The 26,633-nt window shown below is 40.7% G+C and overlaps 1 protein-coding gene across 2 annotated transcripts in view; it reads left to right on the top strand.

Moving 5' to 3' along the window:
• The first annotated feature begins 490 nt into the window (after window positions 1-490).
• PITPNB (phosphatidylinositol transfer protein beta) overlaps window positions 491-26,633 on the top strand; it is a 64,739-nt gene continuing 38,596 nt past the window's right edge. For both annotated transcript variants that reach the window (XM_035017262.1, XM_035017263.1), the window contains exons 1-7: window positions 491-578; window positions 5,085-5,115; window positions 7,951-8,096; window positions 19,881-19,972; window positions 20,611-20,618; window positions 21,130-21,204; window positions 22,801-22,884. In XM_035017262.1, the coding sequence (XP_034873153.1) occupies window positions 559-578; window positions 5,085-5,115; window positions 7,951-8,096; window positions 19,881-19,972; window positions 20,611-20,618; window positions 21,130-21,204; window positions 22,801-22,884 (456 nt within the window). In that variant the 5' untranslated portion in view covers window positions 491-558. The remainder of the gene's footprint in view (window positions 579-5,084; window positions 5,116-7,950; window positions 8,097-19,880; window positions 19,973-20,610; window positions 20,619-21,129; window positions 21,205-22,800; window positions 22,885-26,633) is intronic.

Raw genomic sequence — 26,633 nt, 5'->3', positions numbered from 1 at the left:
GGTCCCCCGGAATCCGACGGAGCCCGCCACGGGAGCAGAACGCGGTGGCGTCGGCCTCCCCAACCCGACACAAGTCTTCCACGTGGACCTCGGAGTGAGAGCTCAAGGAGAGAACCTCTTCTCAAAAGCAGTGGGACAAAGTTTAGCGCTGGTCACGAGGAAACGACTTCAGAGGACTGATTGGAAAACTCACCAAAGAGCGTAAGCTGCACACACGCCCCGACGGAACTTGACTGGAGGGAGGAGCCGCAAGAAGGGCACTCGCGAGCGCGCGCCTAGTGTGCGCAGCAGCGGTAGAAACGTTACGGCCCCCACCATGAGCCAGACGCGCAACCGCAGTGGAAGCTCCGCGAGCCCAGGGTGGGGCGCGAGACTAGGGCGGAGCCAGCCCTTAGCGCGCGCTGACGCGACGAGTAGCGGCGGAAGGGTGTGGACGCGCAGGCGCCGCGGTGGTTCGGGGAAGGGGGTAAGGAGGCGGCGCCGCGCAGGCGCCGTGAGGGGCGGTAGCGGCGGCGGTGGCGGCGGTAGCGGCGGCAGCTGTGAGGGGGTTCCGGGAAGATGGTGCTGATTAAGGAATTGTGAGTGGGTCGGTGGGCGCGAGCAAGGTTACCCAACGGCGGTGGTGGGAGGCTCACTGATTGAGAAGTGGCGGAAGCGGAATATTCCTAGAAAGGAGCGAGCCTCTGGCTGGCCGCTCCCTGCGCGCGCCCCCTCCCCCCGGCTCGCGCCCCCGGCCCACTGAAGGCCTCACCGTTGCGCGCCCCCAGGCTCTCTCCCCCGGCGTTGCCGTGGTAATACCGCCGCCCACTCCCCTGGGGCGGAGGCGCCTGGGTCCGGGTCGGAGCGCGTGGCTCGGGAAGGCGAGGCCGGGAGTTTCCGCTGGGACCCGCCTTCTCCCCACCCCCCACCTCCAGTCCCAGCCTGGGCCCACCCGCGCGCCCGCCCGGGAGGACCGCGCCAGGGGCCGAGTCGGAGCCCGAAGGTGGGGAGGCGCGGTGGGCCTGACAGTGATTTGTCGTGTGGGGTGGAGCTTACCTGTAGCCCGCGGAAGATGGGTTTGCCAGGTGAAGACAGCCCCGGTGTCGGGACTCGAGGTGGGACGAAGGCGCCCTGAAGTTCAAGCAGGAGCTGGGAGTTCGGAAAAACTGCGCTCCTCAGGGCGGCTCAGTTGACTGGATCAGGAGAGCCGTCTCTCTGCTTTGAGTCTCAGTTTTCCCATCTTTAAGATGGGGTCACTGGGTTCCACCTACTTCACGGGGTTGACGTGAAGAATTGTTAACACGTGGCCTGTCAAATGGAAGGGTTTTCAGGTGCATTAGACCGGCGGAGTGATTTTACTGAAAAGTTACGGCATTTCCCACCGGCAAGCACTGTTAACTATCACAGGAAATGTTTAGCCATGATGTTGAGTTGTCACAGCTGGTTCGTATCGTCAGCATCCTGTGGGCAGCTAGGGATTTCGAGTATGGCCTGTTCTTTGGTTTTTCAAATGCTCTTCTCACTTTCAATTCTTAAACGTAAATTTTGGCTTCATTTAGTTATCTTAAGACACCTTATCTTTAGTGTTCTCAAACTTCCTTTAGAAAGTCACTACTGTCACTTCTCTGCTTAAAACCCTCCAAAGCCTCCCTATCTCATTGTGAATTAAAAAAGTCCTTAAAATAGCCCACGAGGTCTTACACTATTTTCTCTTCTGCTCTGGTCGTATTTACTACCCTGCACGTGCCCGTGTCCATTTCAAGCTCAAGCTTCCTTATAGTTATTTCATTACTTCAGGGAAAAAGCTCAGTTCAGGGCCTTTCTGCTTGCTGTTCCCTCTGCGTGAAGTGCCCTTCCCTCATCTCACTAACCTACCTCCCTCAGGTCTTTGCTTAAGTATCAGCTTCTTTGGGAGTCCCTCTGAAGACCTAATTGCAACCCCCACTGTTTGGTATTTGCCTTTCCCGCATTATTGTTGTCTGTAGCAGTTATCACCATCTAACATACAATACAGTCACTTTTTTTTTTCTGTTTTACTGCATGTATTCTCTTGCTACATGCGGGCTCCATGAATTTGTCTACTTTGTTCACTTCCATATTCCCAACTCTTAGAATAGTCCTTGGAGCATAGTAAGGGCTCAATAAGTACTTGTTAAGTTAATGAAAAATTAACAACTTTAGTCAGTGACAGGGATCCTGAGAAAAGACACATTTTTGCATAAAGTTTATAGTATTGAATTCTGGATTTATATAAAGTTTTTCTTCCAAGCTGTTTATACAATGTATCATGAAAGTTTTATTTTTTACTCTGACATCTTTGTAATGTAGGTAGGTGGCAGATATTAAGACAAATGGAGGAAACAAGACAGAAGGAAATTGACTTGGCCCAAGTCACATAGCAAGTGAGCTGCAGAACTGATCTTACATCATAGATCTCGTCATTTTTATTAGAGTATTTCCTCCCTCCTAAAATGTGAATTAAGTGTTCAGTAGATCCCTTTGACGGTTATGTGAGGAGTATCAAGCTAACTCATGGAAAGAAGTTCCCATTGGGAATTTGCATGATATGCTTTTTATGAAACCGTTACTTTCATTATAAAAATTTCAGTGCGCCAAGGTAACACGTGCTGAAATGTGCCCAAATGTAATTTTTTCGTGAGGAGTTATAAATTACATTTCTTGATGTTCACTCTTCATGTATGTCTCCCTAGACTTTTTTTTTTTTTCTTCTCCTTTTAGACTTTTTGAAAGCAGAGGCTGTTTTTATCTTGTTTCTAGTACCCGGCATAGCATCTAGGCCACCATCCTGTAAGTGCTCAGTGTTGTTGAATGAAAAAAATGATTCTTCCTATTTTCAAGTCAACTTTCTAAAATCGTTTTTGGTTAGGAGCAATGAATAGGTCATTCCTATGTGAAGATGTTAAACTGTAAAATACTTTGGCAAATGTTTGTTGTTTTAAAAAATGCCATCTATTTTTGACATAAAAGGTTAGAAATGACTTTTCAGGGTGGGGGAGTTCCCTTTAATTTGTTATTTAAGCAATAGATGAAGTTGCCATTAGTATAAAGTCCTAGTTCTAAAGAACTAGTTGTTAGTTCCATTTGGAAAATTATTTTCCTGAGGATTTTCAGAGAATTTTGAAAATTTTCAAATTGTTGTAAAAGTTGAATAAGGCTTTGAGAAAAAAAAAAAAAATCAAAGTCTGTTCCTTTTACTTTTCATTAAGCAGATCTTGAAGAATTTATTTGACTCATTATTCATCCAGAATGTCTTCTTCAGTCACTTTGATTTTGTGAAATAAGTTTTGCTTGAAGTGTTGTTATATAAAAATAGGTTCTTCCCACTAGTGAGTAGTTGTTAAAATTACTCAGCAGTGATTCTTTGGTTTTGTGAAAGTTCCGGGAAGTCTTTAACTCTTTCCTCTCTATTCCTTCCATTTCTTCTGCAGCCCGTCATCTTGGTTCAGGCCTTTGTAAACCCTTGCCCAGCCTCCTCAAAGATGGTTATTCCCCACACTCCTGCCTCTCAATGTTTTTTAACCAGCTACAGATGACTTCTTTAGATTGGCTGTAGTCATGTCACTTCCCTTTTGGAACAACCTTCCTGGATTCCTTGTTGCCTAATAAATGTAATAGATTTCTTATCATTGTATTCCAGGCCCTAAAAATATGCTCCCAACCTATATCTCTGTCTATATCTTTCTTTATCTTCCAGAATAAGCTCTCAGCCTCTATATCCTAGTCTGCCTCTCCCCCCACCACACCCTCTTGGCCCCAGTTTATTTTCTCTTCCTGGGACAGTGAGCAAATCAGTGTGTACTCTGAGAAGACAGTTAAAAGGATTAGGTATGCAAGGATTTTTGTATAACAGGTTTTTTTATGAGAATAGGAATTAGTAATCATGGTGTTTGAGAATGTTCGTTGTCTTTAGGTGACCATTATCAGAAAGACAAAGAGTGATGAGTGACCCCTGATAGTGAAGGAGGGGAGAATAACAGTGAAGGAGCGGCATGTTTTATACATGTTGGAGATGAAGGTGATGTGAGGACTCAGGCATAGATGTTTGAGGAGAATAGGGAGAGAGGGGTGGGTGGACAGTGCAGCTGAAGAAAAGTTGGAATGAGGAAAAACTATTGGGAATTTTCTGTAAAATGAAAATGAAGGTGAAGGTTGTGGGGTTTTTTTCCCTCTCATTATAATAGAGAGTTAAAATGAAAGTTTACATAACACTGCTTTGGTACCTTTAGCAGGGAAAAGTCTGAGAAAGAACAGGCCAAAAAAAGAAGTTGCGATCTTGGACACCAGCTATTATTGTGAGATAATTGATATTCAGGGGTTTTCAGAGTTTATGCTAGAGATAAGTGAAGGTACTTCCCTATAAAAATCTGGTGATAAAGTACAATATTCTGATATAATTTACCATAATATTATTTTTTTTGAATTATATATTCTGGGGCATTATGCCTCCATCTCAGTCCTTTTGTTGGTCTAGTAACAAACTCTTGGATAAGATCAAACACCAATCAACCTTATATTGCGTCTGCCCTGGAAGGGGTTCTATTTCTAAGGTTCAAAGTATTTCCCTTGGTAAAGTTTTTTCTTGTTACATCTAAGGGACCTTTTACTTGTTTAATAAAACTGAGGAATAATTGGGTAGTGGGGAACAATTTTTGGAAGCATTCATTCATGAGATTCAAGACATATATTCTATGAGAAATATCATAAAAACAAAATATGTAGCATATAGATGGAGAATGAAACCATACTAAAAATTTCATGAGGGCAACCTGACTAGACAGTCTAAAAATAATGTATTCGGTACCCTGTAATTTTCAGTGATGAGTTTTCTCCTCACAAGAATCTCTGCAACTGCGTTTTGGGGTCCTGGTACAATGAGAACACTAAATGGGAGTGATCATTGAGGCCTGTAAATGGTAGTTTTATTTCCCCAATTTAAAAATTATTTAGAGCTGTAGGCATTGTAAAGCAATGACATCCTTGTATTACGCCATCATTGGATTTAAGCAAAAGTTCTAAGTGTAGAGATCTGTGTTTTAAAGCCAAATATTTCATACGTGACATTTTTTTTTCTTTTGTTGTTTTAGCCGTGTGGTTTTGCCATGTTCTGTTCAGGAGGTAAGTCTTGCTTTTTTCTGTATTATTTTGTTGATACAGCTTATTTCAGTATGTTAATTTAAAGTCATATTTAAAGTCATACAATTTAAAGTTGTATTTACTTACCTTTATATTCCAGTTTGTGACAAAATGAATTGTGGTGTATTACAGATAATTCATTGTAAATGAATTCTGTTACACTGCCTTGTTTCAGAAGGCTCTAAGGAATGTAGTTTAATCTTCTTCCCAGTTCAGGATTTCTGGCTACAGTATCCCAGAGAAAGGAGGTTCCAGCCTCAACAAAGCACTTCAGGGCTAAGTAACTTGCTGCTTAGAGGAAGTCTGTTTTACTGTTGGATATTTTAAACATTTGTCTTTAAGCCAAAATTTGCTTTCCTATAATGTTTGTTGTTTACAGTTCCTTCCACTTGTGCAGTGGGAAATAAGCCTATTCTGTCTGGCATATGGTAGCCCTTCAGGTTTTCTTTCGGCCATTCTCTCTCCTGCCTTCAAGTTCTTTTGTTCCATCTTCTTTACATGAGGTCACAGGGTTAAACATTCCCAGCATGTTCATCTGGCCTAGTATAACATGACCTCTAGACTTCCTCACAGCTGGTCTAACTACCGCTTGTGTTGTAGTTGTTGCTCTTAACTGAAAACAGTATTCCAGACGTGGTCTGACCAGCATGTAACTGTGAGAGATTATTGTCTCCCTTGATCTGCACATAATACAGAAATACACTACCTGTTCAGAACTTGCGTGTCCTTCGGTTGTAGCTATTTGTGGTAGAGCCGGGAAGGAAGATAAAAGAGAAACTGAGGTATGTGGTATGTGTAGCAAACCCCACAAAGCCCTCTGAGTCGTTCTGTAACTTGCACACAGTTTGCATTTGCTCAGTTATCTGGTTTTCCTGGAGCTGACAGTAGATTAGAAGCAGTGAATTAGAAGTGGGACAAAACAAACTTGATAACCTAAGAAGTGACAGCTGACAGAAGACAGAAAGGAGAAAAAAAAAAAACAAACCCAAAATGCAGGAACTACAAATGAGTAGCTGTCTGGCACAGCTTAAAGTAGACTTGAACTTAGCTGTATGTATCTCAGTAGTGCTTGAGGTTTCCCCATATTAAAACACTCAAGACAAACCAGGCATCCCTATGCTTTCCTTGTGCAGTTGATTGAACTTGAGTGTGGAAATTGACATTTGTTTTTGTTAAATTTTTTCTTTTGTTTCAGTTAGTTGGATCAACTTGTTGAAATCTTTCTGACTTGGTGTTGTCACTGAAAATAATCTCAGCTTTTTCTTCTATTCAGACTTAACTAAACATGCCTTCTGTCTCTATTTAAATTAGTCTTAAAAATGAGAATGAAAGGCTAGTGGCATGCCACAAAATATCAGTTCATTAATAACATTTTTTTTGGATACTGTTGTTTAGTTGTTTCTTTGTAAAGTTCTGTTACTTTGTTCCTGACCAAGATTAAATTTACCTTTTGATTTAGAGACATTTTAATCATCTTTTAAGAATACGACAGTGTTGAAAAGTACATTTTAAAGGACTTAAGGATTGTAGCATTATTGGACTAATCTGGTGTTGTATCACAAAAACCAGAGAAGAAATACACTCTCTCTGCAGTCTAAAATCCCTACAGAAATTATCTTTGTTGCTTTTAAGAAGTGTGTTTGGTTCTAGCTTCCTAAACCCAAATTGAGTGATTGAGATAGTGTGTGTTTAAATTAACCTTCAAGATAGTGTCATATTCCCATGGACTTTATAAATATAAATATTTACTGAGTTTACAACTACTCCTGTTTTTTGTCTCAAATAAAATGTTCATTTTCAGTAATTTCATTTTTAGAGATAGCTTTTCTTTGAAAATGTGCTTAAAAACAAAGAAAAGCATTTCTTCAGGCTGTCCTCACCTGGAGGAAGAGATTTAGCCAAATTTGAAGAGATTGGAGACCATGCCATGGTTGAGTCACTAGAACAAATTAGAACATGAGAACTTTGCCTTTTATTATTTGTTGGAACTGTTAGCAGCTCCAGATTGGCACAGAACAATACTGCCCACTCACAGTTATTGGTTCAGGCCATTGAGGATTCTGGTTCACTTTAAAATGAAATAGAAGCCACTGTCAGCAATTTCTTGCCTTTTATAGTAATTCTTGTGTATTTGTAATACTTTAAAAACAGTTTCTGTTTATTGGAGAACAGTTAACAGTTTTGATCCTGGGTATCCAGTATTGATTCTCTTGAGGTGGACAAGGGCTAAATTGGGCATGTCAGGCATAAGTCGTTGGAAAAAAGACCCCAGAGGTCTACTAAAATTTGGACTGTAATGGTTCTTTGTATTTTCAGGCTTTTAAATTACACTTTATATACCTCCTCTTTATCATTGACAGTGGTATTCTGGTTGCTCATCTTTCTTAATTAGAGTAACAATTCTATTCCTTCATGCCTTTTTTTTTTTTTCCAGAATTTTGTGAAATTAAATGAGATAGAATAGACATGAAAGTGCTTTGGAAAAAAATATATATTATACAAAAAGCTGGGCCAAGCATCAGGGTGTTTTCTTGATAAGTGGGTAGTACATATGAAGGCACCCCAGAGTATTTGTAACTAGCAGTTTTCTCAAATCATGGAAATCTTGTAAAATATTAGAGTTTGTTGAAACTGTATGATCACCTAGTGTTTAATCTTCCTAAACATTAATTTTTAACTTGAGTCATGTTTTCATATGGAACAGATGTGCTGAATGATTTGGACAAGCTTTTCTATATCATATATGGTAAGATGTTAGCATAGGAAATTTCCACAGGTACTACTGGCTTAATGAAATTCTGTGCTCTGAAATTCCAGTATCAGGTTGGGCAGCTTTACTCTGTTGCAGAAGCTAGTAAGAATGAAACTGGTGGTGGAGAAGGAATTGAAGTCTTAAAAAATGAACCTTATGAGAAGGATGGAGAAAAGGGACAGTATACACACAAAATCTATCACCTAAAGAGGTAAGCTGATTGTTCACATCTGATGCTTAGTCATTCTATTGAAGATGATGCCTTAATTCTCCAGCTTACTTATTGAGCAGATAACTCCCTAACTTCCTGGGCCGTGTGCTGAGGTACTTTTTAAATTTTACTCTGACAATATGTTGCATTTTAATTTTTTGAGAGAACCCCCCCTTATTGGTAATTTTTTAAATTATAAAAGTGATATAATTGTTCATAAAAAAAATTCAAACAACAGGGAAAGTTATAAAATAAAAACTTAGTTCCCGTCTCTTGCCATCACATATTCATAACCCCAGGGAGAATCACTAGAAACAGTTTCTCCTTCCGGATCATTTTCTATACATACTCAAATAAGTTTTTTTTTTTTTTTTTTAAAGATTTTATTTATTTATTTGACAGAGAGATAGAACAAGTAGGCAGAGAGGCAGGCAGAGGGAGAGGGAGAAGCAGACTCCCCGCCGAGCAGGGAGCCCGATGCGGGACTCGATCCCGGGACTCCAGGATCATGACCTGAGCCGAAGGCAGCTGCTTAACTGACTGAGCCACCCAGGCGCCCCTCAAATAAGTTTTTAAAATGAAAATAAACTATCACTTGTGTTATTTTTGTTTTCTACGGCAAACGGGATCCTACCATACATATGGTTTGGCAGTTGGCTTTGTTTTTCATGGAGTGACACATTGTGAACACCCTGCTGTGTTATTTAATGTCCATGTCCTCCTTTTGAAGGCTGAGTGACCTTTCATAGTGTGAACAAAGCATAGGTGATGTAACTATTCTCTAAATGATAAGTCGATTTAGGTGTTTCAGATATTTTCCTTTTTGCAGGTTACAAATAATATTTCTGTGAACATGGTTGTACATATCTTCATGCCTTAGGTTACTATTTCTCTAGGAGAAATATATAAAAGTGGGATTTTGCTGCAAGGACATGCTTATTTAAAATTTTGGTATTACTGCCGGATTGCCCTCCGAGTGTTTGGTAGTGTTCATTTTCCATATTTTTCTCCATTTATTTTCTTGCCAATTTGATATGCAGAAATAGTCTCTTGTTTAAATTTGCATGCTTTAGGGGCGCCTGGGTGGCTCAGTTGTTAAGCTTCTGCCTTCAGCTCAGGTCATGATCCTGGGGTCCTGTGATCGAGCCCCGCATTGGGCTCCCTGCTCTGCGGGAAGCCTGCTTCTCTCTCTCCCACTCCCTCTGCTTGTGTTTCCTCTCTTGCTGTCTCTCTGTCAAATAAAAAAAAAATCTTTAAAAAAAAAAAAAATTTGCAGGCCTTATTAGTGATGTTGAATGTATTTTCCTATTAGTAGACCATTTGAATTTCTTGTGTGACTTGACTGTTGAAATCTTTCATTCATTGTTTTTCTCTCTTTGGTTTATAGAAGTTCTCCTGAGTTTGGCTGTCTGATCTCTCTCTTTGGCATAAATATTTTTAAAAAAATACTTAAGAGAAAGCGAGTGAGTGGGGGGAAGTGCAGAGGAAGGGAGAGAGAGAATCTCAAGCAGACTCTGTGCTGAGCATGGAGCCTGACATGGGGCTCGATCCTACGACACATCTTGCCCTGAGCCACCCAGGCACCCCTGGCATAAATATTTTAAAACAGAAAATGCATACCAGTATTTGTCTAAGGGCAAAAGATCAGTAATGGTTTTTAAGAGTCCATTTTGTCAGTAGTCCCTCAAATTTATTAAAAGTAGGAGGGATCGGGACGGCTGGGTGGCTCAGTTGGTTAAGTGTGTGCCTTCAGCTCAGGTCACAATCCCAGGGTCCTGGGATCGAGTCCTGCATCCAGCTCCCTGCTCAGAGGGGAGTCCGCTTCTCCCTCTCCCTTTGCCCCTCCCCCTCTGCTTGTGCTCCCGTGCTCACCCTCTTTCTCTCAAACAAATAAAATCTTTAAAAAGGTAGGAAAGATCTTTGGTCTTTTCTTGCCTTTATTGTCTTCATATTGAAACGAGTAACACCCATGTTTTTGTAGAGCTCCTTAAAGTTGTAGGTGAGCTCTGACAATCAGTGTTTCCTGTTTTTTTCAGTTTAAGACCACTGCTTGGTTTATATTGACACATGAATATAAAGTAGATTATCACTTTACAGAATCTTAAATTTTATTGTGTTTTTTTTTTTCCTCCTAGAACACAGTGTTTCTGTATTTCTGATGCAGGTTTGAATGAAGGCAATAATTCTGATCAATCAGTTACCCATAAGACTGTCTTATTCATGGTTCCTGTTAACTTGTTAGCACCCTAAGTATATCTAAAAAAATGTGTCAGTTGGAGAAAAATGTGGCATTCTAGACGGTATGATCTACATAGTATTTATACTATTGAATTTGCTTATGTATACTTAGTTTTATTCTTTAGTATCTTACATTTACTCATTACTTGAATTTTACCAACACAAAACTTTTTTTTTTTTTAAGATTATTTATTTATTTATTTGACAGAAAGAGAGATAGCGAGAGCAGGAACACAAGCAGGGGGAGTGGGAGAGGGAGAAGCAGGCTTCCCGCAGAGCAGGGAGCCCGATGTGGGACTCGATCCCAGTACCCTGGGATCATGACCTGAGCCGAAGGCAGACGCTTAACAACTGAGCCACCCAGGCGCCCCACATAAAACTTTTTTTATTGTAAACATTTAACTTTCTCTGGGGATTCTAAAATTAGCCAGAAAGTTCAATATATAAAACTTTCTGTTGGTGTATTATGTCCATATGTGATAATCATGAAATAGATTCAAAATACCCTTCATTTTGAAAACTGAGAGTTGGAAGTTTGGGGAAATGTTTGATATATCATTACATGGAAAAGATTAGTTGCCAAATATGTACATAAATATAAATATGCACTACATTACATGTATTTTTAAAAAACTAATCAGAAAAGGCATAGAAAGAGATTCACTAAAATGTTAATGTTTTTTTTTTTCTTGGTGGTGGGATTATGGGTGATTTAATTTTTTTTTAATCTGCATTTTTAATTAGAAAAATGATATTTGAGACATCTGATTCAGATGACATTCCAACCATAAATGATAAATTTCTTAAATTGAAGAGGGCTATATAAATATGGTTAGTTCAAGAGATGTTATTATTCTGCAGAGCTTATTTGGGGACAAGGTTCAGAATTCTTCTCAGGCTTTTAATAGATTAAATAAAGGAAAATCGTGGCTCTCTGGAGGCCAGCCTCCCAGTGCTCTCATGACTTCTTCATTCCTAGAAGGAGCTGAAATCATTCCCAGTAGCCTTTGGTTTTACCCTTTCACGCACTCATTTACTCCTTATCACGCCTGTTGAAAAATAGGTGATACGCCTCTTGTACCTAAGAGGATACTGAAGTGCATGTTTACCCAAAGTCACACAGCTAGTAAGTGGCAGAATGGTAACTGACCTGGATTCTCTGGGTTCTAATCCCATGCTTTTTGGTCACAAGTAGGCAGTCCCAAGTCCTTGACAACAAGCACTCAGGACCTGATGAGCACAGGTGTCCCATGAGAAGGGAGGGGAGGGGGTCTGATTGGATGGGAAGAGCTGTTTGATGCCCAGGGAAGGTTGGCTTTGTCACACAAAGATAGCAGCTGGGGACAGCATGGAGAGGCCTGATACAGGAAAGGAACAAAGGAAAGAGGATGGCACTAATGGATCTCAGGCAGTGTGGCGGGTGGTAGCCTCTCTGACAGTGAAGAACAACCAAAAACCCGTCAGCCAATAAAGACAAAACCAGGACCAACTGTTGCTGTAGTCTGGAGGGAGGGAACAGTCACAGGGCACGGCAATCAGAAGTCCACATGCTCAAAGGCATCAGCGTTGTGCCGAAGGCCCAATAGCCACAGGATAACTAGATTATGGAAGGGCAAAGAATCATTTAGCAGTGAGTGCTGAGGCCTTCAGCGTGCCGTAGGAAAGCTAGCAATCACGACACGGGGCTGGCCTCACAGCTTGTCAGACAGCAGTGTCCTGCAGGGACAGCAAGCTCAGCATCTGTAGACTTACCCACGTTCCTAGAGAGTTTTAGAGCTATCTCCCTGAGGAAGTTAAGTTTGTGTCCAGTAATGTATGTTCTCTTTTTCAGCTTGGGCTCCGCTGGGTAACTTCTAGTGCTGTGTGCACTATCACTGTATAGCAGCAATAGAATTGCAGACTTGGCTGGCTAAATTTGTTGCCTGAGGCCACCGACACCTTGTTGTACATTTGAGATAACTTGAAATTCTGAGATTCACTTTACCCAGTGGAATCAACTTCTCTGGGTTCTCTGGCCAGTAAGCTTCCCATTTCAGCAAAAACACTTCTGGGTGTAAGATACACTTCATCTTAACCAGAAGATTGAGAAACAATCTTGGCAAGGTATTAAAAAACCCCATAATTTAGTGACCATTGACTTTTTTGCCCTCTTGAATCTTAGTAATAATCTTACAGGATATCTTTCCATATCCTTTGATAATTTACGGTAAGTAGTTGCCCATGGTAATTCTAACCAGAGGATCTAATCCTTACTGGTCACTGTACATGCTCTAGGTGGGAGCTCAGGGATTCCCCATAGCAGCCTTTTTTAGTGAGGAAATGAAGGTCCAGAAAGGTATAAGTAACTAGCCCCTGTGTCACTGCTTTTGGTAGCAGAGATAGGCCATGAACCCAGGCAGGCATTGTGACTCTTAATCGCTTTGCTTTACTGCTGAGCCCTGTGGGAGGGTTAGAATATTTTCCATTTTCTGAAGTGAATGCCAAAGGAGTTTACAGAGAAATTCTCCCAAGACCATGGATTTCACCGTATCCCATGTTCTCATAGTCTTTAAAGTCTCAAGTCATCTTCCAGAATAAAGTTAAACTTAATAAGCCACTCAGGATTATCCATGTCTCTCCAATTGTTATAACTGTTCAGAATAAAAACTATTGGCTCTAAGCAAGCCTGACTCTTCATTGTCCTCTAGAAGTGCCATGTTTAGCCCCTTAGGTCCTTTTCTTGTGATGTGGGGTTGCCCATAAACCCAGTTTCCTGAGCATAGCTCAGCTCTGTCCTGTGCAGAGGCATTCCTTGACTACTTTTCTTCTTCCCTAAACTCCCATCACTTTTTGTCATGTCTATTCATTTTGACACCTGATTATGTATTTCATGTGTACATATTTGTCTTATACCCCTTTTACCATGAAAGTTTGAGTGTTTCCTTATGATGTTCAATATATACTTAAACACTTAATAGTGGATGGTGGGGAAGGAGGACAGACTTTATCGGGCAAAGAATTTTGAAGCAAGGCAAGGAAATGTGTTGCAACCTTTGAGATGGTTATTTTAGAGAAAAACTTGCAGCTCTCCTGAGACTTCGTAGTAAGGAACGCACTGACTGACCAATCCTTTTGTTGTTTTTTTTCCTCTTCTTGGGGAAAATCAGCTTTACTCTTTTATTCTTCATCAGCATTATATCTTCACCATCTCCAGTCAGTCCTGAATGACGGAGAATTCATAAAGCTATGCCAACTCCTGAATGGTCTTGTTCCCCAAAGGTTGAAACAACAGAGGTTTAATTGAAAATCGTTTTAAAATTTCATGCGGTTCCAGTTAAGAGCTCAGTCATTGCCAGGAACTAAAGTTACGTTCATGTTTAAAAATGAAAAGTGTAAATCACCTGAAAATGCAAAGATCGATCATATGTGATGATTCACTTCAGAGAGCATCTTTGAATAAGTATACATAAGAAATTGATAAATATCAGCTCAATATAGTAATTCATTCGTGAGTCGAAAATTAGTCATTAATGCAAAGTTTTATCTTTGTGTATAGTTCTAGGTCTTCAGTTTTGCACATTTCAGAGTTGTCTAAATAAAGAGTGATCCTATTCCAGAAGAATATCAGATATACTTCTGTAATGCGTTTCCCTTTTATGGTATATTTTGTTTCTCATTGCTGATCTGTTTTGTTATGTGGAAAGCACTTCTTTCCCTCTCTCTTTGTTATTTCTCTAAAACTTGTCTTGTTTTATCTCCTGAAAGTTAGCCAGTTTGTGTCTGGTTATTTTACTCTTTTCCCACAAATCAGGATTTGAAGTCATTTTGTAAATTTTTCCTGTTATTCTACACATTTTTTCCATCTTCATACCCACCACATTAGTGCAAGTTACCATTATCTCTTTCTCTTGAACTTTTCCAGTTGCTTCCAGACTGATCTCTTGCCACCCATTCTTTTGACTTAATAAGTAATGCTGCTATGAACACTTGTGTACAAGTTTCTGTATGGACATATGTTTTTATTTCTCTTGGATGTACGCACGCACACACACATACACACACTCTCCTAGTTGGAATTATTGGGTCATATGGTAACTCCTCACTTTTGAACTGCCAGACCCGTTTCCAAAGTGACTGCACCATTTTACATTCCCCCAACCATGTAGGAAGGCTCCAGTGTCTCCATATCCTTGCCAACACTTGCTGTTATCAGGTTTTGTTTTGTTTTTGTAATAGCCATTTTAATGGGTGTGAGGTGGTATTTCAAGGTTTGGATGTTTTCATGTGTTTACTGTTAATTTGTAGATCTTCGGAGAAATATCCGTTCAAATCTTTTACCTGTTTTGTAATTGGGTTGTCTGTTTTAAGAGTTCTTTACATATTTTAGATACTAGCCTCCTATACATGATTTGCAGTTTTCCCCCCATTTTGAGTTTTCTGCTCACTTTCTTGATAGTGACCTTTGAGGCATTAAAAAGTTTATAATTTTTTTAAAGATATTTTTAAAAATTTATTTATTTGACAGAGAGCGAGAGAGGGAACACAAGCAGAGGGAGTGGGAGAGGGAGAAGCAGGCTTCCTGCCTAGCAGAGAGCCCGATATGGGGCTCGATCCCAGGACCCTGGGATCATGACCTGAGCCAAAGGCAGACGCTTAACGACTGAGCCACCCAGGCACCCCTAAAAAGTTTATAATTTTGATTAAGCCCAATTTACTTGTTTTTCTTTTGTCATTTATGCTTCTGGTGTCCTATCAGAGAAACCATCATCCAATCCAAGGTCCCAAAGATTTACATCCACATTTTCTTATAAGAATTTTATAGTTTTAGGGGCCACCTGGGTGGCTCAGTCAGTTAAGCATCCGACTCTTGATTTCAGCTCAGGTCATGATCTCAGGGTCATGAGATTGAGCCCCGTGTCGGGCTCCATGCTCAGCAGGGAGGTAGTCTGCTTAAGATTCTCTCTCTCCCTCTCCCCTTCCTCCCACCTGCGCTTGCTCCCTCAAAAAAAAAAAAAAAATTTTTTTTTTTTTTTACAGTTTTAGCTCTTACATATGGATCTTTAATCCATTTTGAGTTAATTTTTGCCTCCATCCACTCTTGCCCACTCCAGTTAATTTTCATTTACTAACATGACTACTAAATTGAGTCAAAATGTTCTTAAAACTTAAATCTGGTTGTGTCATTCTCCTTCTTAAAGCCTTCAGTAGCTTCCTGTCATAGAAAGAATAAAACCCAAACACTTTGGCTTATAAAATGGGTCTTATTGTGATCTGCCTGTCCCCTGCTCACCTCACCATCCTCATCTTGTGTCTGTCCCTCTGTTCCCCCTTCACTACAGTCTAGCCATGTTGGAAGCCTTGTAGTGACCCAAGCAGGCCAAGTCTTTAGCTATTTCAGAACTTTGGGGCCTGTGTCTTCATGTGGCTGGACCTCCTCACCCTCAGATCGCCATTGTATTTTCACTTCCTCAGGGAGGCCTTCTTGGGCACCCTTAAACCAGGTACTCACTTGTGCAGTGCTCTGTTCCTTGACTGCTGCACTTTGGGAGAGGTAATTCACTGCCTCTTGGTATTTACTGCTCTGTTTCCTGCTTCTTTCCCTGGAAGGTGAGCTCAGAATAGGAATTGTTCATTTACACATTTATTTACGTAGCCCCTGGTACAGTGGACACTCAGTAAATAAATACTTGAGTGAATGAATGAGGTGCCCAGTGTATTTAAGGTATATTTTATTTGATTATAAAATGAAAGATTATTTATGGCAAATTAATCTCGTCTTCAGATTCTTCATATGTTTTTCTACATTTTGATGTTTACAGTAGGTTGTAGGATGGAAAAATAGAACTCAGCAGTTTGCTCATTTTGTTTACAAGTGGATGTAAAACTTCCACGGGAAAAGTGCAGTTTGAAATGATTTCCCAAGGTGTTATGTATCTCAGGAACAGATTTTTTAAAAAAAGAATGCTCCTAGATCAGAAGTTCAGTGTACATTATGGTCATTTATTACATATTTTTTAACCATGTAAACCCTTTGTTTTCATCTACCACTGTTATACAAAGTTGTCTTACCACTTAACAGGTTCACAGCCATTGTTATAGAAGTTAAATCTTAATATTTATTTCCTGTCAACACAATTGATGGAACGTTTTGGTTGAATTTTACCCTGAAGTTAAATGTTCTTTGTATGCATTCAGAGTTGGGGTGGGAAAAGGACTATGTATGGCAAAGAACCTTTTGTGCTCTTGGACATTATTTTATATCTGACTCTTAGACAAATCTAGAAGTGTTTACCTTGAGTTAAGCACTGTTATGAGTGTTGGTTTGTCATGAGAGAACATTTCATGATCGTTGGGAGAACAAGAGGAGGAATGTCTTTGTTCATTTATTTTTGAAGACCTACCTCCATTTTGTTAATTCAGTTAATATTTATTCTTTTTCTGAGACACTAAGCTTCCAAAACAGAATTTACTTCCTAGGTAGGTGATACTGAAGTAGAAAACCAATGTGTATGCTGTTAATTATATAAGTGGTTCATTTGAACCACCTTGTTAGGAATATTTTAAAGTTGGCCACTAAAGAAAATTTCTCTCCTTTAAAGCAGAATTGAAATTTAATTATATTTACTCCATGTATGCATTTTCCCTGTGTTTAGTCCATAATTAGATTCACTGAGGAGAGATGTTTGTTAGTGTTCTCATGTTAAATGTAAAAAGCGAGTCAATTTGAAATAACTGGCTCAGAGGTTTGGTCATTCTTAACTAAGTCAAAAAGTTGATTGTTGGAATTCACATAGTGGAAAAGTATCCTGGAAATAAGAAAACAGGCATTTGGGAGCAAAATGAAGACATGTTAAAACTTTCTTGTAGATTTGGTTCTTGTTGACCTTTAGTGACTGACTGCCAGTATTCTGTTTGGGTCAGCAAATTTTAGAGCTTTTGATGAATGTTTAAGGTTTTTAGACTATTGGGCACTATGGGAATAAATAGGATAATTAAAATATGTTTCTGAGCTAGTATGCAGCTGTTTTTTTCCCTGCCTTTTTCTTTTCTTTTAAAAAAAAAAATTGAAGATTTTATTTGTCAGAGAGAGAGAGAGCAAGTGTGCGCACAAGCAGGGGGGGCAGCAGGCAGAGGGAGAAGCAGGCTCCCTGCTGAGCAGAAAGCCAGATGTGGGACTCGATCCTAGGACCCTGGGAACATGACCTGAGCTGAAGGCAGGTGCTTAACGGACTGAGGCACCCAGGCGTCCCCCCCCCCTTTTTTTAAAGAATTTATTTATTTATTTTAGAGCATGCATGGGCCTGTGGGGGAGGGACAGAGAGGGGAAAGAATCTTTCCTAGACTCCCCACTGAGTGCAGAGCCAGGATCCCAGGACCATGAGAGCACAACCTAAGCTGAAACCATGAGTCTAACCTTTAACCAATTGAGCCACACAGGCACCTTTTGCCTGCCTTTTTCTACTTTGACCACATGAACCAGTGATAGATCTGTTTGTCTTACTCTAGATGGATAGGTAATCCTGTGGTATATTTTAAAAATCACCCATATGTATTACATTATACCCTGATGAGACCTCTCCCAGTTAAAGGGATTTTGGTTTCAGTTCTTGAGCAATGGAAGAAATAATGTGGACTTCAGATAGTCTTTGACTTTTAATATGAAAGTATTTTCAGGTATCTTGGCTTTATTTTTGTGAGGTTATGCCCCTTTGCATGAATCTTCTAGATTTGCAAAGAATGGATGCTCAAAGAATTCTCCTTTATTGTTATCTTTTCAGGGTGTAAAGGCACAGGCAAATCTCTGTGCCCTTGGAATCTTGATTATAATGTCACGTATAATAGTGCTTCAGCTTTTCTTTTCCAGTGGTTTAATTTGCCACAGTAGCGGAAGCTCCAAGACATACATATGTTCTTGTGTACTGAGGAGGCAACGAAGGGGCTATCCACACTACCTCTTTTATAGCTGCACGGCTCTCTGGCTGGTGGGGCTTCCTTACATTCATCTTGCTTAGCCTCCAAAATTCATAGGGATGCCTCTGGCTCCTGCTCCATCTTAGTATGGAGGCATAAGTCCTTTCTGGGGCCCAGGTCTCCTCCTTAGTTTGTTTTTTCTCCTAGCTTAGGAAGTTAAGTTGTATTTGACAGTTCTCAGAGAAGCCGTTCTGATACAGAAAAAGTATGTAGGGCTTCACATTGGAGGTTATAGTTTTGACATGTAGTTATTTAGCCACTTAAATGCTGGTTACACAGAATAATAAATGAATGTGTAGCTTGCAGTGCTGTTGGAGGATGTAAGTGAAGAAAGGCACGTGAAAGTACTCAGCTTCATGTCAAATTATAATTAAAGAGCAGTACCTACTGTTTATTGAGCTTTTACTGTATTATGCAATGTGCTAATAAATACATTATAGGTATTAATCTGAATCCTCCCAATAACCTTGCAGAGTAGGTCATAGGAACTGTGTTCAACTCGTGGGGAAGTTCAGAGAGCCAAGTGATGTGTCCAAGGTCACACAGCTTCTAAGTGCTAACATTGGGATTTGAATCTGATCTGTATGAAAAGCCTATGCATGTAAAACTGATTTCTTTACAATCATTAGAAGTGGTCATTCTATTTGCATTTCTTTGAAGGCTGAAAAGACTGATTTTTTCCATTTGTTTGTTAACCAGTTGTGTTTTCTGTTTGTAACGTGTCTGGGGATGTCTTTTGCCTACTTACCTGTTGGCATCTTTGCTGATTACCTTATGAATTGGCACAGACTCCTCATGTATTATATACTTATCCCTTTTCCGATTATACTTGAGGCAGCAAATGCCATTCATCGTCCAAACATACAAAATTTTATACTTGGATATGCTTTTTTTTTTTTTTTAAGATTTTATTATTTATTTGACAGAGAGAGACACAGCGACAGAGGGAACAAAAGCAGGGGGAGTGGGAGAGAGAAGCAGGCTTCCCACTGGGCAGGGAGCCCAGTGCAGGGCTAGATCCCAGGACCCTGGGATCATGACCTGAGCCGAAGGCAGACACTTAATGACTGAGCTACCCAGGCACCCCAATACTTGGATATGTTTTAAGATCTCATTTCCACCTGGGTTCCTCAGATTGTTACTTTTCTTTAAGTTTGTTCTGTAAAATGTATTTAAAGACTTTTATTCAGAGATACTCCTATATTCTAGGGATTCTTTTGTGTTGAACAGTGAATGTGGTCTAACCACATGAGAGAATTTCTGTGTTGTATTATGCGCAGCTTAAATAGCCTCAGTTAACTTTCAGATTTCACCTTAGGGGAATAGAGCAGAAGCGCAACACAAAATTGTTTCTTTTTTGCCCCTTAAATCCTGTATACAGCTAAATGTTCTTAATCATGTTGTAGTTTTACATTAATTTTCCACTTGATTACTTTGGGATTGAAAATGAAACATGTTGCTAACAGTCAGCCTGAGTTGATGAAACTTAGAACATAATCACCTTTGATGACAGTACTCTTTGAGGTTGCCCAGCAGATGCCAACAAAGAAGTGATGGTACTACTGAAAATAACGTTCACTGTTTCTCACTTCACAGCAAAGTTCCTGCGTTCGTCAGGATGATTGCTCCGGAGGGCTCCTTGGTGTTTCACGAGAAAGCCTGGAACGCGTACCCCTACTGTAGAACAAGTAAGCCTGGTTCCTGGCATTCATTCCCCCCCTCTGCCCCACTGCTGAGGAGGAGAGGGACTCCTGGTGCTGATGCCTTTGAGAAGGGTGACACTCACGGAAGTCCTCTGTGGGTTCTTGGGTAGTCACTGCAGGTGCTGTGGCAGAGGAGAGAGTTCTCTGTGTTCCTCCCCCTAGACCTTTGTGAGGGGCATTGGTTCATTCCCAGATGAGAGCACCTTGAGGTCCTTGCTGACCTCACTGGCTCCAGGGGTGAGACCTGAAAGGTCATCCACACTCAGAAGTGTCCTTTGGTGTAGTTTTAATAGTATTTTTCTCATATTGCCACATATAGTAGGGTAGGAATATGGCAGACGTCTGAAACAGTTTCCTGTTGTTTGCTGATTTGGCCTTAAAGTGATATATTGCTTTTGTGACATTATTCTCCCATTGTTTTAAAATTACATTATTGACTCTATAATCTAAGGTAGACTGTAGTGTCACTTGTATAGAAACTTTTGCAGACATAAACTACTAAATGCTCTGTTTTCAGGGAGTTTAATCATCGTGACAGTAAATAATATGACAGATTGTTTTGACTTCGATTAATATTCTGAAATTTTTCCCCTTTTATTGCCCACCTGTCCATTATGCCTCAGTTGTAACGGTGAGTAAAACTATTTTTGTGTCACATACTCTTCATCTTTAAATTTTGCTTTACATAATAATTATTTTCAGTCATTCATTGCTTTTTAAAATAAAACTGCCCACCGCTGCATGGCTCCTCCTCTGTGCTCTTTCCACCAGCCTACACTCCACCACATGTTCACAGTGTTAGTGGGTTTTTTCCAGCCTTGTCTCAAAACCTCCCTGTTGACTTTATTTTGCTTCTGCTACTTCCTTTGAATGCTGTATTTGCTCACCAAACCTCCCAGCTTCTTTAATATTAGCCCTCTATGCTGCATGACAAGTAGGGTTGTTTAAATTATTTAAAAGCATGCAGCATTTGGTTTGCCTGACAAGTTTATAAAAACAGGTAGCTAATGATTCTTTGTCACTTGAGGATCAGTCTTATAGAGTCAAAGCACGGATGCTTATGCTGGGGAAGGCTCCTGCAGACAAAAGCCGCAAAGAACCAGTGAAAGATCACTGTCATTTTGCTGTTGTGTTTTCTGCAGAATGAATATATGAAAGATGATTTCTTCATTAAAATTGAAACATGGCACAAACCAGACTTGGGAACATTAGAAAATGTAAGTTTCAACTCTGGGCTTTCAGTGCAGAAGCCTCTGGAAATGGGAATACTGTTGTAGTCCACTCTGTCATCACCCGAGTGATATCACCTATGGGAAACCGGTACCTGGACACACCAGGGCATGTCCGATTACAGTGAGGCAGGCCAGCAACCAGCAACAAACGGGGCATTCCCTTTCAGTTCCCTTGCCTTGGTGCGAGAGCAGACTGTGGGGAGAGTTGCTGTTTTTATCAGCTCTCTCTCTCTGGGACAGGGAGAGCAGAGATAAAATTCACAAACCGATTTTAGCCATTAACTTTAGATTTCTTTCATCTTTTCATCTCTGTATGTTTGTCAGAGCTACTCTACAAAGCAAAATTGACTGCTTTAATTTTCACCTCCACTCTGCTTTGCTGGGTTGATGTCAGAGAAATGGCCAAAAGGCGAGGAGGAGGAGCAACTGTGAATGTTTTACAAAAATGTTGACAAGCGTCTGATTTTTACAAGTTGGAGCACATTTATCCCTCAAATTTCAAGAAAATCATTTAAGACTCAGTGTCATCATTAACTTTTGATAAGATGTGTTAGAGAACTTGGCAAACCATCTGGTATGGATTGATGCCCTTGGCCCAGTGGCTGTCAAAAGAGTGGTCTCTGGACCAGCAGCAGCATCTGGGAACTTGTTAGAAATGCACATTTTCAGCCCTCACCCGATACTTACTGAATTAAAATCCCTGGGGGTGGGGCCCAGTATGCTGTGTGTTGTGGTACACGATCCAGCTCAAGAGCTCCAGTTTGAGAACTGCCGTTCCAGCCTCACCATTACGCTGTTACAGGAGATTAAGTTCATGTTGTGGTATTTTTCGCTTTTATGTGATTGGTGCCAATTAACAGAACTTTTGAATTATAATTGGTAGTATTTGACTTGAGTTTTCTTCCGGGTGATCATTTGACATTTCATGTTGGTTTTTTTTTCCACAGTAATTCTAAAATTTAGAATCTAAATGAGATGATTGGGTGTGCTTTAGTCTGTGTATGAGTTGATCTGCCTTTTCTAGCTTCCAAATGGACAAACTTTGGCATTTGTAAACAGTTCTTAATTGGTTCATAGAGGGAGTTTTAGAAATGATTAGTTAACATCAGGAGTGGAGGAATTGCTGTCCTTTCAAAACTGAAAATTCAGGATAGGTTTTAAACCTCACAGTGTAGCTTCTTGAAATCTAATTATAATGTCACCTTATGTGTTTGTCTAGGACTTAAAGGTTACAAGGACTTGGTCCTGTATCATTGGGTTAAACATAGGTTAGGTACATTTTGTTATATAACTCATCTCTAAGGATTACCAGAAAATAATGGTGACAGATTTCTGTTAATTTGGCAGCATCCTCACACCTCCTCCCCTCCCCACACTTATTTTTTTAGGTATACAAGGGTAACAAAAGATTTCTAGATCCCTTAAGACTTCAGACCGCTAATTTAATGAAGTAACAATTTGGATTTTTTTATTCCTCGTAATGTGGTCTAAAAGACTCAGATAAAGATTATATATGTAATAGTTTGCCTAATAAGAATAGTCTACAGTTTGCTGTGTTTCATTTCTCTTTGTCATTTATAGGTACACGGTTTAGATCCGAACACATGGAAAACTGTTGAAATTGTCCACATAGATATTGCAGATCGAAGTCAAGTTGAACCAGCAGTAAGTACTGCATACTCCTCAGTGACATTTTAACTTGTTGCCTCTTATATCTAAACACGATCTTTCTCTCTTGTATGGCCTGCATTTCTACACTGCAGTGAGCCTGGAGTTTGGGTGTGGGTCTGTGCAGCAAAAAGACCAGAGAGTAGGAGAGAGGGTTATTTGTTTCCTTCTGTGGATTTCATCTTTTCACAAATGATCCCCTTGAGAAATCCCAATATACCTGAGATATATGGAGGTTTGTTTTCATTGCGGGGGGGAAAAGACTAACAACATTATTTTACAAAAGAATTCTCCTTTGGGCTTCTGTAAATAATGTGGGTCCCTTATACTTTTAAAGTGTGATTAAGAAAGCTTAACAGTTGTGTAGCTTTCTTTTCTTTTCTTTTTTTAATTTTTATTTATTTGAGAGAGAGAATGAGAGAGAGAGAACACGAGAGGGGGTAGGGTCAGAGGGAGAAGCAAACTCCCCGCTGAGCAGGGAGCCTGATGCGGGACTTGATCCCGGAACTCCAGGATCATGCCCTGAGCCCAAGGCAGTCGCTTAACCAACTGAGCCACCCAGGCGCCCCCAGTTGTGTAGCTTTCTAATCTTGATTTTTACTAGATGTAAATATTCATACTCTAGGCTTTGACTTAATAACCCACGCTCCCCCAGAAGTGAAGACCTGCATTCTCCCAAAGTAAGACCCTTGTATTACTTTGCTGCAGTTTGAAAATATTAACTCAGTTCTTATCTTAGAGTATGCTGGTGCTGCTTGTTTTTGCAGGGCACAGTTGTGGACTTTATGTTATGACAGCCATTGGCCTTCTTTATACTGGTGTAGAGAGCAAAAGCTTTGGAACAAGAGTTCTTCTGTCATGGTAAAGCCCAGCGTGTTCAGTTAGCATTTTTATTTCATGACCTTTCCATTTCATTTTCAGTGCTTATTGTCTGAACATGAGCAGTGTTCTAGGCTGAACAGAAATAACCCAAACAAAATGTCTGGTTTTGCTGTTAAAATTTAAAGGTAAACCTTCTAGGGGCACCTGGGTGGCTCACTGGGTTAAGCGTCTGCCTTCAGCTCAGGTCATGATCCCAGGGTCCTGGGATTGAGCCCTGCATTGGGCTCCCTGCTCAGTGGAGAGCCTGCTTCTCCCTCTTCCTTTGCCTGCTGCTCTGCCTACTTCTGCTCTATCTCTCTGTCAAATAAATAAGTAAAATCTTTAAAAAAAAAAAAAAAAAAGATAAACCTTCTAAAACAAAGGTCCCCCATCTTTTCTCTGAAATCACTGGGTTTGAGACTGCCAGCTTTGACCCTCTGCTAGGCTAGGTCCTGTTCTGCTAGGACCCCGTCCCTGATTAGAAATGTGAACACTAATGAGGGATCCTTGTAGAACTTCTTAAATTTTAGTTGTGCTGTGATTTGCCATTATTTCAATTTTAAGGATAATTCCACCTTTGAAATTATATAGGACTTTTTTTTAATCCTCAGAAGTAAATGTATATTCTGTTTTAAAAATAATATTCAGATTTCTCTTTTGCCTTTTATTTCTCTGTCTTTTCCAGCCATGTTTACTGCATGTGAAAGAATGATGGTAGGAGGAAAAATCCTTGGGAGTGAGCAGTGAGTGAGTCGGTTAATGGGCTAGGTCAGGGTAGCCTACGTGCTTGGACCAACAGGTCACAAGATAATGCCTAGTGACAGTATGGATGCCCCAGGGAAGGCATTCAGGTTATATTGTTGGTGTTTGAAAAAGTTGTGCCAGCCAGACAAAACAATCCGATCTTGTGGTTCATGGGTTTGCATTCCAGGTTGTTCTCCTGCAGAATACAAGGCACCTTTGGTTTTGCTGAGGTCATAAGAGTTCTTTGTTCTTATTCTCAGGCTAAAATGGGAGTTCGGTCAGTGTTTGCAGGCATGAATGCAAGTAGATGGAACAGTTAAGGCCGATTGTGTAAGAGCCCCGGAGGCCCCTGGTCTCATTCTTTCCACCCCAGCCTAGACCAGCAAGGAGAGAAGGCGCTGCTGGCCTTGAGGGGTGTGACAACGGCACTTGAGATCAGTGCTCCAGGTGAAGGGCACTGCACATGCAGAGGTCAAGCGGGTACTTCCCTGTTGTGGAACGTTGTCTGGGCTGGATACATGGTTTTGGAAAGAGAAGGGATTGGGCCCGAATGAGAAGTGTCTGTATTCTGAGGCTGTGGAGCTGTGACTAAAAACATACGTTCTGAAACTAGATTGGATTCAGATTCTGAGGTTCTGCCACCTGCTGGCTATTCAGTCTTGGATGGGTTGCTTCCTCTCTCTGTGCCTGTTTTATCTTGTGTAAAATGGGGCTAATTATCTCACAGCATTAAGTGTGAGCACTTAGAGCTGCGCCCAGTTTACTAAATGTTCGCCATTGTTGGCATCGTGATTGGCCACGATTGTACGGGAGCTTTGAGAACTCTCTTCACACCAAGCATTGTTTGGGGAGTAAATCAGTAGGTATGTGTGGTTTTGTTTTTCAGTGTTCACAGCTCCTTTTTGCCAATTACATTGTTGAGATCAGTAAGATACAAACTTATTTTAAAGTTGACTGAATTCCTAGTACTTTATTTTATTGTGATGAAATACACATAGCATTTACTATTTTAACCACTTCAAAATGTACAGTTCGGTGGCATTTGGTACAGGTACCTTCACACCATCACCACTGTCCAGTTCAAGAACATTTCATCGCTCCAAAAGGACACCCTGTACCCATTAACAGTCACTCTCTACTTCCCCCTCCCCCCAGCCTTTGGCTACCACTAAGCTGTTTTCGTGGACTTATCTATGCAGGATAATTCATAGAAGTGGAATCATAGCAGTATGTGACTTACAGTGTTGGCTTCTTGTATGTTAGCCCGTTTTCATCCCCACTGTGGTGTGTGTCATTACTTCATTTCTCTTTATGGCTGATAACAGTCCAGTGTATGAATACACCACCCTTTGTGTATGCATCCATCTGGGGAGGGAGGTTTGGGTTGTTTCTACCTTTTGGCTATTGTAGCTAGTGCTGCTGTGAAAAACTGTCACAGTAGTTATTTATGTATTTTCTCAGTTGTGAATACTGAAAGTAAACTGATACCATGTATGGATTCTTAGACCTTTGGACATAAAAAAGGAACCTTGACATGCATACTGACTGGTGCAAAAGGGAACTCTGTGTGCTAGGAGGCGAGGGTACCCTGGGCAGTTTTGAAGCCTGGGGATGAGGAACAGAGCATTGAGCTGCCTGAGGATGTGTGAAGGCTGAGGGGGCGTTTGGGGAGTGGGGTGTGGGGCCAGCACCCATTCCGGCAAGGAGGTGGGGAAGAGACATAGTGGGGCAGGGACTCTGGGTCTGCCCTTTTCTTCTGCTAATCCTCTTCTTCCCACACTTTGGGCACAGACATTCACTCTGACACTCTCCCTTTAGGTTCCACCCCATCTATTTTTGGCCTTGAGTAGTTAATGTTTATCCTAGGAATTAACGTCTAATGCAAACGCTTGGACCACCTGGCCATCCTTACTTCTTACTAGACCCAATTTGGTTTTCTGTTGCATTAATTTGTTCATTTGATTCTTCTCTTTTTTTTTTTTTAAGTTTTTATTTATTTGAAAGATTGAGAGGAAGCACAGGAGCATGGGGAGGGGCAGGCTGAGAGGGAGAGAGAGAAAATCTCAAGCAGACTCCTCAGCTCAGAGCCCGAATGTGGGGCTCAGTTTCATGACCCTGAGATCATGACCTGAGCTGAAATC

The sequence above is a fragment of the Mirounga leonina genome, unplaced genomic scaffold, assembly GCF_011800145.1.
Source record: "Mirounga leonina isolate KUSES-001 unplaced genomic scaffold, KU_Mleo_1.0 Mir_171, whole genome shotgun sequence".
Classification (NCBI taxonomy): domain Eukaryota; kingdom Metazoa; phylum Chordata; class Mammalia; order Carnivora; family Phocidae; genus Mirounga; species Mirounga leonina.
Note: the sequence above shows the minus strand (reverse complement) of the source record. Positions and strands in the feature narration are given on the sequence as shown.